At 30.4% G+C, this 14,196-nt stretch overlaps 1 protein-coding gene across 1 annotated transcript in view; it reads right to left on the bottom strand.

Annotated features, from left to right (window-relative positions):
• The window catches only part of PLEKHA5 (pleckstrin homology domain containing A5), a 191,522-nt gene that overhangs the window by 69,462 nt on the left and 107,864 nt on the right, over nucleotides 1–14,196 (bottom strand). The window contains exons 4-7 of the mRNA XM_025047374.1: nucleotides 7,944–8,027; nucleotides 7,064–7,184; nucleotides 4,177–4,281; nucleotides 1,764–1,836 (exon numbers count right to left, since the gene is read on the bottom strand). Of these exons, the coding sequence (XP_024903142.1) occupies nucleotides 1,764–1,836; nucleotides 4,177–4,281; nucleotides 7,064–7,184; nucleotides 7,944–8,027 (383 nt within the window). The remainder of the gene's footprint in view (nucleotides 1–1,763; nucleotides 1,837–4,176; nucleotides 4,282–7,063; nucleotides 7,185–7,943; nucleotides 8,028–14,196) is intronic.

Raw genomic sequence — 14,196 nt, 5'->3', positions numbered from 1 at the left:
TGATAAAACAGTGAAAGTATATAATATCATATACTTCTTTCCAATCATATAAGGATAGAAGTGAGTTAAATGGTATTTCTTTCCTTTCTATATTCTTTTTCTACTATTCCTATCTGAGGAACCATACTAAAATTAATAAATACACTGAATGTAAAATGTGTAGGGTTAATAACAGTATGAAATCTCATACTCAACATAGCTTCTGAACTTTACTTTTTCAAATCAGGTGAAAAGTCTTCCTATTTTAATAAAAGTAATGAGGAGCACCTTTCCGTGAACAATAGCAAATTATAAGGAATTCAGTGTTGTTTTTGTTGCAAATTAACATCAAGAAATTTTTATATGAGAAGTAACAAATATTTTCTTATTCTCATTCAAAGCTCTGAACAGTCTATAAATATACTGGAAAAAATTTATAAGCTTAGGAATAATGTCTGAGTTACAACTCTTGACTTTTCTGAAAGAGTGGGGAAAACCTTTAAGGAAAATTGTAGAGTAAGCTTGGCACTTAACTAAAGATAATACCACAATTGCAGCCTGACCAACATCTCTCTGACAAAATGAAATTTTATAGGTTTGGTTAATTCTGACTCAGCAGTACTTCTCAACCACAGTTTGCAGTTGGGGGAAATAAGATAAATATAATTCAAGTAATTTAAATTTTAAAGGTTAACATGTATTATTATTGCTTTGATAGATGAGTGCAAAATTATGCCACATTTTTTTTTTTGTGTAATCACATAAAGTAAAATTTGAAACTGCTAAATGGTTCTAAAATCTTGTGATATAGTTATTAAAGTTATTAATTATTAATTATGTGCTGACAATCTAATTCTTTAGTAACTGTTTCCAACCAGAAACAGTTAAAGTAAGGAAGAAGTGATTGTCTAGATTCATGATTTTATATTACAGCTGAAGCAGAGTTCTACAGAAATCATAGCCTATGTACAACACCCTTCATTATTAGGTAGCAACTTTGTAGTATCTAACAGACTTATATAAGCACATGAGCACAGATCTGAGTTAAAATCATATTAATAATTTACTAACCTAAAAAACACATAAAAAGGAGTTTATGATATCCATATGGGATAAATGAAAAACTGCTACTCCATATAATAATACCCTTATTTCTTCTCCATCAACACTGACAGCCTGGTATATACCCCTTCCACAACTTGCGCCATGTTTCAGGGAAGCTGTCAATGTTTGCTTAAAAAAAAAAAAAAAAGGCGTGTGTGTGTGTGTGTGTTGGGAGGGAGGCTGGAGGGAATCATAATAAATACATTTATTTGTAATTTTTAAAATGTGCCAATACATCAGAGTAGCCTTTGACAGTCTAAAATTATTTGCTGAGGAAAACTGGCTGCCCAGTAGACCTACAGCTAGATCTAACAAAGCTGACACAAAAATAATCTCATCAAACACATGATTTTTAAAAAAAGTCTATCAGGCACTGAATTCAAGGATAAAATTATAGCATGAAGATTCATATATTCTTTACACAAAACTAATCAGATTAACACACTTAGATTATAGAAACTGGACCAAAATTCAGACTAATTTGCTTGAAACACTATATTGTCTTCTGTCCTAACTCAATTTCTCAGTATTATATGTCAATGAAGAAAAGATTTTTCTGCTATTTGTTAATAATAAAATACAAAAAGGATTGACATTTTTTCTTTAAAAAAGGATCTAATACTTAACATATATTGTATTGCAATTATAAAATATACTTAGTTTATGATAAACTCACCTACCTCTGTAATAAAAAAGACAAAGGTCAGAAAGCACGAACCAGCGTTTCTTCCATAGCTTCATGCCAGTACTGTCCTGCATTAAATCAGCACGTTAAAAATTTTTTTTTTCATTTCAGAAAGTTAGACTTCATTTCAGGTGCATTTATGTAAAATAAATTTTAAAAATGAGGTGTGTTTGATATATGCTACACAGAAATTTAAAAAGCCAATCAAAATTTTGGCGTAGTTTTCTATGGACTTGCATCATATTAAGATATTCCCAAGTACAACGGTCTCTGAAGAGTAATACTATCATATAAAAGGAATACTGTTGAAGCATTCTAATTTGATTTCATATTGGTAAGCAATGTGAAATTCACTCTTCTAAACAAACATGTCTGTTAGCATGAGGATAATGTAACCATGAAGCAGTACATGATTCTGGTAAATCGAATTTAATAAATATGTTAATCTTCAACAAGAAGAAAAATATGTGGATTAAAATTATTCCAAAGGTAATGTGATTTTAAATGACTGTGCTAAAGGAAACTTAGCATACAAATACATTCATAAATATTTTTTCTTCTGACATATACAGTCTGGGTTTTGCTCATCCTGCAGAAAAGAGTGCCTATTTGGCAGCTCTTTCTAAGTAATTTAATTCATAAAAATACCAAGCTCAAACAAAATTACAATTTTAATAAAAATTATCTTTCCACATTTCCCAAAGGCAATAAAGCAAAACTGAAAGAGAAAATGAAACATGAATACCAGGGGGAAAAAAGGCCAGTTTGGATGTTAATTGAGCAATATTTCTTAATTTTCTTCTAGTTGTGACCATCATCTAATAATGACTTAACAATAACAACAACAAAATACATGGATGAAAATCTCTCAGAGTAAAATACTGTACTTAAAACTGAGAGCTATGCAAGGAAAAGACCAAAACAAAAAATAAACAAAAAATGGGTATACGGTATTTTTAATTTCCTAATTATATTCTTTCCTTGGTACAGATAATTTTAAAAAGTTTAGATTTTTAAGCACCTCTGCAAATAAATATTCTCTATAAGTCACGCCTATTAAAAAATAAGCACTCATGGTAGAGAAATTGGTTGGTAACTTTCGCAGTAATAAATTAACCAAGGGATCAAGAAACAAGAATTAGAATCATTTTAAATAAGGAGTTCCCATAAACTCAATTAGGTACAATACTGCACTGAGCTATTTGAACATAATTTGGTCTTACTAGAAAGACTAGTTTAAAAAATCTTTTAGCTTTAATAAGTTTAAATATCATATAGGTAAAATATAATATCTTTAAATAAAAATGAAAAGTTGGTATACAAGTTACATAACCAATTAACTTAGTGAGAAATTGGCAAAACTAATTTGCCTGAATGATTGGGAATTCTCTGTATTTTAAGATGGTCCTCTTCCAATACATTAGTTTAGCTGCTACCCAACTTTCACATGGAACAATGTTTAATGAATGTTTCATATCAAATTCATTATGAATTTTAATGCATATAATTATTAGGTCATCCAAAAGCAATTAGCAATATTTGACAGAAGAAATATGCACTATCATCAAAGAACTATTATTTAACTTGTTCTGTATCATCTGTATACATGTAGAATCGGGGAGACAGAACAAAGATAAAGGTCTTGAATGCCAAATATATCATCTCAGTTATCTGGTGGTTACTTATTGAAACCTAGCCACAATTCAAAAAGTAAAAAGGAAAACAGCCTCCAAGCAGTCAAAATAGATGTCATAAAACCCAATGTACATGCACTCCTACTAATTCCAAAATTAATGACAAAGTTCCAAAAAAGCTCAGTTATCAGGTTTCCCAGACAATAGAACAATATAACCCTCAACTTATAAGCATGTCTGAAAGTGAACCATGCTTGAGCAAATAAAAGAAAAAGGAAAAAAACAAACAAAAAAACCCAGCATCAATACTAAAGAAAGTAGTCTTGAGAGCATAAAAGAAAAAATCCAAAAATCAGAAAATCTCAAATTATGATCAGATTTGTCTATAAATTAAGGCAGAGAAGTATATAATTGTACATTTCTCTAATGATTTTTAAAAGAATAGAAAAATGAATAATACCTCTGTAGGTTTTTTTCCATTTAAAAAATATTTCTGCCTGGATAATTTTAGCATGTTATTCCTACATTTCATACAATATATTTCAAATCTAGAAATGTCTATAACACACAGCCTGTTCTAAGTAACATCCATTACCTTTTCTTTCTTCACCATTCCCCTAACATTCTTTAGTGGTAATAAGAAGTCAAAGAACCCGGATGACTACAGTTCTTCCTCCATTTCATATAATATAATAAATCTTAGGTACACTTGGCCGAAAAATTCTCTTTTGATTCCGTCTTTTTTTCACACCAAATAGGATAAAAAAAAAATACCTGCTTATAAAGCCAACCTCGTCTAACCACAGGTGCATTAGGATTCCTTTTAATTGAATTTGATCTCTTTCCAAAATTATGAACTTTTTTTGAAGCCCGTGAGGTCTAAATAGAAAAAAGCACAATAGACAATGTGGTATTAAGAACTAGATATTTGAGTTTATATTTCATCTTCATAATTTTAATCTCTTTTCATATTACTCTGAATACTTAATCTTTTCAGATGAATTATTGCAATTCTGCTTTTGCTGGTTTAGCTCTTTCAAGTGTAAGAATTGTGAAGAAAGACTTCTTCCTCCAGGATATTACAGAAGAATCACAAGTTTTTCTACAATCTCTCCTTTAAATCTGGATATACAATTTTTAAAAAGGCACTGGGTGTGTCAGTATTTTGTCCCACATGTTATATAAATTGAATGAACCTTGAGTAAAAATTATTAACACAGCTTTAAAAATAAAAAAAATAACACAAATTTTCCCTTTATATCTGCATTTAACAGTGCTGTTTTAAATATGAAAGTTAGCATCAAGTCACAAGAGAAACACTTAGATATAAAATATAAACAAACATATCACATCAAGTCAAAATAAGAGTGGAAAGATCTGCTTAATGTCATGTAGTATTTTCTTTATGGGTAACTCTGAACTTGAATGATACCAGACAGCTGGTGTTTACTGTATTCTTAAAAGTACACATAAGGATATACAATCTTTTAAGATATTGCTATATTTGGCAGAAATAGTAGTAGAAAACAACAACAAAAAAAGAAGCTGAATTTTAATTTCTCTATGAAAGTAAATAATATCAAGTCATCTTTCAACTTATCTATAATCTTTGGAAATCTAGCATATTTCATTAGAATTTCGTTTTATGTTTAGTACATAATAAAATGTTAAGGCCCAAAATCAATCACATTTTTCCTAAAGCACATTTCTGATAAATTTTAATTTACTTTTGAACAGATAATGTTGAAACACAATATACAACTCAAATAGTACCAAAAAAAAAAAAAAAAAAAGAAAAAAAGGAAAAGAAAAACAAACAAACAAACAAAAAAACACCTCAAATATAAAACAAGAAACATTCTACTTCTCTCTCACCCCTGGGCACCGGCACCCAAACAACGCTCACTCACAATCCTGTGAGGCAACCAGTATCACTGCGTATCTATGTGTCTATCCTTCTAAAATAACTGTTTTCTTGGTTGCAGAATATCTTTTTTTTCCCTCTTCAAATGACATCATCTACAATATCCGCTCTTTTCAATTTCACTATTTTTTGGAGCTCACTACATAAAAAGAATGCCTACTTACTCACACTTTCGCCTATGTCATAAATCTTTTTAGTCTTTGTAAATCAGAGAAGTGAAAAATGATGTCCTTTTCTGGTTTTAACTAGCATTTTTCATATTACAAATGAATTTGAGAATCTTTTTCATATATTTTAAGAGTAAAATTCCATTTTTTATTTCAGGAAAGTGATTTTCCGTATTTGCCCATTTAAACACTGGGTTATAAGCCTTTTTCTTATTGATGCTCTACATCTATTAATTACAAAGGAATTTTTCTTTAACTGTTACATGAATCGTAGATATTACGCATGCATGATAATTTTCTATGGTTGTATTTCTTGATCTGACTTCTGGGTTTTAAGTCATATTTAGAAAGCCCATCTACATTCTGAGTTAGTTTGTTTGTTTGTTTCTTTCTAAATCTTCCACTGTTTTTGTGGTACTTTAGTTTTGTTTTTAACATTTTAGCACCTCATCTATCTAGAAAATTTTTGGTGTAAAGTATGAGGCACAGATCCAATTTTCTTTCCAGACAATCACTTAGTGGGCCTTAATCCACCTATCATTTTTCTAGATTTTAATTAAAATACATTAATGAAGCTTATAATACAGTTATCCTACTAGTGTTTTATGTCATACGAGAATTAAAAATTGTTATTTGAAAATTTACATTCACACTTATAATATTTTACAAAATTTCATTTCTAAAACCTTAACAAGCATTTAAAGTAGATAACTAGTGACTATTTCTTTACATTAACCATAATTTACTATTATAATTGTTTTACTATCATAAAATAGTTGTTTTAAATATATTGTTTTTTAAGTAAATAAGATTATTCTTTATCATCCTTTGATTCTCTCAATATTCATTAATTTAGGAAATTAGCAATACCTTTAAGGCAATTATTTATTTATTCAGATTTAGTAGCAAATTTTCAGAGTTTGAAGAAATTTTTATATTAAAATTCTAAATTTAAAATAACATTATGTTTTAAAGTATAAGAAGCAATAACAAGTTTTAAAGTAGACATACAACTCTAGGATCACAGATTAAACAATTAACATTGTCATTGCTGAAGAAAACCACTCACTTCTATTTCTATATATATATGGTTATGGCACTTTTCATATAGTTGATTCTAAATACAACATAGTCGTCAAGCATACTGGTATAGAGTTTCCCTTTCATAGTAAGGGATTTTACATTTATTTTTAAATAGTATAAATTTGCTCCATCTAGGCATACTTAGTAGTCAGAAAATAGAATTTCTAGGCCATTATTATATTAATCTTCACCTTTAAAACTTAATTCAATAAACTCTAACTCTCTTAAACATCCATTATTGCATTTGTGAAATTATTCAAAATCTGAACTTCATATTTTTAAAAATGTAAGTCATTAAATTCTTAAAATATAATATTACTTTATATTCCAAGCCATTGCTTCTTACGTCAATTACCCTTAATGTAATTAGGTTCATGTAATAAAAAAATGAAATGATTATTTATATTCTAAAGGCTATTCAGAGTAATAGCAAAATAGTGACTACCAATTATATCAGCTATCAGTAACAGTAAGCAAAATAACTTACTCTTCCTACAGGGCTCATTGGATGCACTGCATAATCTGAAGTCATGTTATAGTTAGAAGCTTCATTTATCATGCTTATAGGTCGTTCCTTCTTTTCTTCAGATGTCATAGTTGGAACAGTCCTGAAAATATAATATGTCAGAATGCTAGAACTTGCTGTTTACGTAAACTGCTTTAAAATAAAGCTTCTCTAAGGTTCACAATGTTGGTAGCCTACTTTTTCAAAATAGTTTGATACAAGTTAGAGCTTAATAAAGTTCTATAGTCAAAGCTTAATATTTACAGCTACTTTAAACATAACTAACACTTTTTCGAATCACAACATAAGTTATTAGCATGTTCATTTTAATAACTGTTATTACAGATATTTTACTTGGTCATCTAACTGGAAACTTTAAAAATGTAGTGACAAAATTAGCTATTACAATATTGAAAACAATAACAATGATATCAAAAGCTAATATTTGTGAACAGATTTATAATATATAAAATATTTTCACACATATTTCATTTGATGCTTATAAAAATCCTGAGAAATGGTAATTATCACTATCTTTGATTTAAGGATAAGAAACTGGGCTCAAATTAGTTTAACAATCTGACCAAATTTACAGTTTCTGACCTTAAACCCGAGGCTCTTGAGCTTACTCTCTGTTGGAACTACTGTAAAAACAGCCTTTGAAATTACATTCCTCATTAAAAAATTTTTTAAAATAATTTCTCTATACTACACATAGTAAACAGACATCATTCTGTTATCATGCTTGACTGTAAATGTTCATATAAGAAAGCCGTTAATTTTTTGTCTTAAATATGGGTAACAGCAATCTCAATGCCAATTCTATTTTCAACAGAGGGATTCCATGAAACTCTTTACTTACTGTTCATTCACTACAAAAATACAATTGTCCTGTGATGGCTGTCCTGTGACTGGATGTTTACAGGTCACTTTCCTTTCATTATGGCTGAGAAAAGACAAAAAGAGAAAATTTATGTACTCCTATCACAAACATTTTTCTAAGAGTCTAGTAGCAAATAGCCATTTCTTTATTATAACATTAAAATTAGTGAATAAAGAAGATGAAATTCAAATCTCCAAGTGTTGAAATTTCTAAATACACCTTTTCGACTACCTACTGTGTATACACGCGTGTAAATGCTACTTACAGTTTTATAATACAGATAAATTCACTTTTCCAGTCTGACCTCAATTATTTTTTGTTTTAAAGCAGAGGTAAGTCGATTTGGCTCCCTGATCATTGCATTTTACATCTGATAGGTGGGCCGCAAAAATAAGTATGAGTACCTACCCACTTACATTATTTTGTATCTCAATTTAGGCACCTAATACTAAATTCACATATAAACCGCCCCCATAACCTAACAGTACTCTATATGGGCACCAGCACATTAAAAAATAAATGGTACCACTGGAAGAGCAATAATTTATGGTGTTCTTGTTTTATAAAAGAATCTTTATATAAATAGTGTAATGAGACTGATCCATGATACTTGAGGAAAATATGCTACAGAAAATTGGAATGGAGAGAAAACAAAATCCTTAAAGGAAATGTACAAATGACAACTGAAACAAAGAAAAATCTACTTGTTTTGCTGAAAAAATTTGCTTTGAATGAAAGGATGATTATTTTTTTGGAGCCTAAGACTTTTGCATAAGAAATACTATTTTTTCAGGGCTGAGTAATAAAACTATTAGGTTTCCTACAATCTTCTTTAAATGAGTAGAAAAAAACCCGAAACTATTTATCTATCTAAGCCAAACATACCAGGTGCCCAAACTAATATGCAATATACACTGATATGTTAAATAACAGATTATTATTTGAAAATTAATATTTCCCCATTGGGTTTTATACCATAAAACAACCTATTATTGGTGTGCCTAACCTAAGAAAATTTATTTTCATTACAGAGAAAATTTAAGATGTCCTGAATATTGCTTTGTTAATCTTAAAAGATTATTGGAAGTGCTCTGGATTGTGGGAAGTCTATAACCACCAGCCACAAACTTTCTGGCAGACTTTACTTAGGTTCTTTTTCCAAATCCTAACTTTTATTAATATTATTTTTATTGGTAACTCAGTACTTGAAATTCTAGCCATTAAATAAAACTAAAACCATATAAAAGGTACAGGTATAGTTTTTTAAAAATTACATAATGACAACTGTGTATTATTCCTTTAGTCTACTAAGTACACAGGACTACTAAGTTATCAGCTTTTTGTGGTAGTTGGTCTTTATACATACACATTCTACAGGTGTTAAGATTTGGTGGGTTTTAAATATTTATTTGGGGTGTTGTTTTCACTATGTAAAAAGTATGCAAGTGACATTCTTACCTGCCAATTTAAAAAAATACAATAGTGGAAACTAAGGTCTCATGTGGGATATGAGTTTACATAATAAGAAATAAATTGATAACAGAATATCTAAGAAAGCATAGCTTCTGGAGATAGTGGAAAATACTAAAATACCCAAATGTGATGAATACTACGAATGTGTCAAGGTATGTAAATTCTGACACATTCTGGTGTTTGAACAGAATAAAACGCTGTGGGAAGAAGGAACCTGTGATGGGGACTAGATATCTTAATAAAAAATGGAGGATAGCTTTCTTTTTTTTTTTTTGTAAGTTTTTCTTTGGGAAGAAGTGTTAAAGAGTTAGAATTGGTTGAGTAGTGGATAAAACAGAAATATACAAAATCCTTTTTATAAAAAAACAATATTGCAAAAAGAAAACAAACAACCTCCTAGATATTGCATTATTTTCCTCTGCTATATCATTGTACCTGGGAGGACTACAGTAGACTCTGATCCTAACATTTCAGCTCTAAAATATAATGACATGGCTCGGTGATGGTTATTGAGCTAAGAGACTACACTGACTTCCTGAACACTCGTTAGATTTGAGTACCCATTAGACAAGGATGCACAATGTCTTAAAGTAAAACTAACTAGATAAAAATCTTAGCTTTCATCTTAGTTAAAAGACTGGTGGCTAAAACCAATGTGAAATATGAATATATTTATATTCTTATTTTACGTCTTTAAAGTATTTTATTTAATGTTATGATATTAAACTGACATAAAAATTCATATAAAATTACAAGGACACTCTAACAGGAAAGATTTTTTACTATTTTTAACGGAAAAAAAAACCTCTCCTACTACATTTGTCTAATTGTTAATATAAAGTAAACAAAGAAGTCCTCTCAAATGTTTATTCATTTGTTCTGACTTATATAATACTAAAATCTGGCTCTTGGTTAGTAGTTTTAAAAAATATACATAGTACATTGCTAAAATGTTAAATCCCAAAATCTGTACAGTGATGTATTTTAAGTGATAATCACTCAAGATTACTAGGTTTCTATAAACATCAAATTCAGAAAAAATAAGATTTTTCCAGGCAATTAGAATAAAAACACTGTCATCTCCTATAAAACATACTTATCAAATAGAAAAACCAGAGTGATGTTTTCTAATCATTTTTGTCAAAAAGGAATTAAAATAAATTAAAAGTATGACATACCAAAATATCAATTCCAGTCTCAGAACTACTGAAATGTGGTAATTTTCCACTACCTGATAAGACTGTCCATCCTCACTGCTCTTGTAAAAATGTATTTTTATGTTCATCTTTACATACCTAAAAATTTATTTTAAATATATTTTTAATTTCCACATCATTTCTTTTTATTATGTTGGTATTTACACTTCATTTTTATAGTCTGTTGCATTTTAAGTATTGTACTGATAAAGGACAAACATAATTTCTATGTCATTCACAGAAATTAAAAATATAAGTTAAATACTGAGAGTCAATACATGATAATCAATATAAATGAAATCCAAATGAGTCTTTTGGGAAAAAATTCCACAAAGGCATCTGTTAATGTATAGAATTCTTTTAATACATAATACATTAATTCTTTAATGCATATAGCAACTGGGTACTGTGGGAGGTGGCTGACCCACTGTTAAGTATCAAGTCATGGTCACTGTCCTTGGCTCCAAAGATTGACTGCTCAGGACCATGGGGAAGAGCAGGGAAGACAGTGATTCCCAGCCTTTCACCAAGTCTACCAAAGTTTGTTCCCAGCACTATTTACAAAGCATATGTCTTCATCCTACACTTGCCATTCTTTTTGTAGTTCACAAGTTTTTTTTTTTAAGGGTCTCAAAAGATAGATCAAGAGTATCATTAGTTTTGCTATACCCCTTGTATGGTAGTGTGTTCCAATGTGATTCATACATTAGAGAATAATTTGAGCATCACATAAATTACACGTTTATGCCTGATCTTGTCTGTGAGAAACTCTAGGAGAATGCACAAAACTGCACCCAATAGAATTCCAGCCACACAATACACAAATTGCACAAGTATATAACTGCGAACATCTACCAGCTACTTGAGTTAATTGCCTGTTTTATGAAACACTCACCCACCCACATGTAGTGATACAACTTTCTAATTTCAGATATCCCTACTTCCAACACTTCCCAAAAACTCACAAGCTGAAACTGTTCCAATGACCATTTCCACAAGCAAACTGCAGGTCTTTTTCAAGGCAAAGTATATTGGAAGTATTTTTGTATATCCTAACCGTTTAACATGTGTGAAACTGTACAACCACTTGTTATTTTATTGGTTTATGTGTCACCAATAAAATTTTTGAGTGGTATGTTCCTAAATCCATTTTTTTTCACAGAAGCCCCAAGCTTTTCATTGCCCAATTTTGCAGAGTGAGGTGATTTTTAGGAACATATGTATTGTATTAGAGCAAAACCGATTGCGCTACTAAATTAGGAACTAACAAATCTCTCCTCTACTAGAAATGTATTTGAAGCTTTGAAAGAAAAGGTATTGCTTTTAAAATCCTTGCCAAGGATTTTATGCTCTTCATAAATGAAAAGGAAAAACTGGAAAGATATGATGTTATATAAGTCTGTGTTTTCAGAGGAATACTTATAAAGGAGGGACAAAATTCAGGTTCTGATACAATCATACTTATGGTCACAGAACAAATTAATTCCCACCTTGTCTCTGAACTCACTGTGGCATAGCAAGAAGCCCAAACTTTTCTAAAGATGATGCCAGGTGTTTACCTACTCGTACTTCCAGCCTTCTCTGATATTTTATTGTAAAGGTTTAGATCAGTGGTTTTCATAATCAGGGGAGTAAATTTATCTCCCAGCGGATATCTGGAAACATCTGGCAACATTTTTGAATATTGTTCACAACTGGGAAGTTGTTACTGGTATGTAGTGGGTAGAGGCCAGGATGCTGCTGAATATTTTACAATAAGCAGGAAAGCCTTTGACATAAAAGAAATATCCAGGTCAAAATGTGAATAGTGCTTATGTGGGGAAACCCTCCACTAGACTATCATAGACCTCTAACAATTAACTCTATGAATAAGTGACAGCTATTATTTCTCTAGAGACAACAGAGGCTGCAGGATATAATGGAAGTTGAGAGTACAGGTTCTGGAATCAGACTAGCTATGTGATCTTAGGCAAGCTGCTTTAGCCCTCTATGCTTTGATTTCCTCAATTTAATAACAGTAGCTATGTTATAGGTAGTTAGTTAATTTTTTTCAGAACTACTGGGAATAGCAGTGACCAAAACAAAACAAAAAAATCCTTGCCCTCATGGAACTTACTTTCTAGTGGAGATGTTTATGAGGAGTGAGAGTGAACAATATAAACATGCTCTGGAACATAGTAAGTCCTCGATAATTATTTATTTTTATTACGAACTAAAGGACTTTCATCGTATGTTATCATTACATTACCGTTCGGTCAAGTGTTTAAATTAAAAGTTTAAATTAGCACCTACCCAAGAAATTGTTTAAAACTCAAGTTATTCCACTATTCATTATAGATTTATGTAAAAAAATAAAACTGTGCTCTCTCTCTTGCTTTTCATGTTTCTGGTAAAAATACCTGCCCCTAATATGTCAAAAAGATATAGAAGAAAAGCAGTTGTGATATAAAAGCTCCAAAAGATTAGTCGTGTTTTTACACTAGCAAAGGCAGAATGTGAGAAGGTTTCTTAAATAGTGACAAACAAAAAAATGAACTTAGTTATTCCTGAATTCAGGACTGAACGATAGGTCATATTCACTAGCTCAATTTGTGGATCATACTGTATCAAAGGCCCAGATAAAAGGATTGACTCAATGCCATTTTTAGAAAAGATATCAAGAAATTGACAAACAGCTGCTTATTCTTTGGCATAATGCCCTCTTCACTATTTATATTTATCACCATTTACGATAACTAGAAGATCAAATAAAAGACCTGCTTATTTAAAGCCTCCATGGAATTATTTCATTCAATATAAATCTGGTTTTAAAAGACCTTAAGATGAATACATCAGCATGTATAAAATGGCATATTCTTATCAAATTACATAAACAACAAATTAAAAATGACATGTCTATTGGAGCTAGAATAGAAATTCATTAGTCTTCCCAACTCCTTTTGAAATATTATATATTTGTGAACCAATAATGAATCATGTAGGTAGTAACTATACCGAAAAGCTAGGCTAAGCTGTGCTACTTTTAAGCAGTTTTGAGCTTTCTGGGAGGATACATAAAAAGGGAAAGCTGATAAACTACACAGCTCCTATTACCTATTTATGGAAACAGAGCAACTTCCCAAATTTGAATCAAGCCTAGTAGCAGGTGCTTTTATATAACAAATAAATTGTATGGCAGCACTCTGAAGACGGGAAGTTGTATTTCTGTCCTCTTCCAGGGTTGCTGGAGCAAGACATTTTTTTGTTTGATCCACATTGTTTAGCCTTCTCTCAGCTGACTTATAAAGAAGGATATCAATGACATCTCTACAGAAAGGAAAGACACCCACCTCCAATATAGATGCATAAAATGTACAAAATGCATATTTCAAGTATAAACCCCAATAAGATTACGGGTTTAGAAAGAGAAGAAAAAAGATGTTTGCTAATATGGTGTTTTAAATTTCTCATAAAATAATAAAAGTCAGTAATATTGAAGTAGTATTTCATTCTTAATGGAGTGTTATTTCAAACTACACAAGGAAAAAAATGAAAGTATTCAACACAACTAAGGGCTGACAAAT

The sequence above is a fragment of the Pteropus alecto genome, unplaced genomic scaffold (genome assembly GCF_000325575.1).
Source record: "Pteropus alecto unplaced genomic scaffold, ASM32557v1 scaffold103, whole genome shotgun sequence".
In the NCBI taxonomy this organism is placed as follows: domain Eukaryota; kingdom Metazoa; phylum Chordata; class Mammalia; order Chiroptera; family Pteropodidae; genus Pteropus; species Pteropus alecto.
This window is presented reverse-complemented; position numbering and strand designations above follow the sequence as displayed.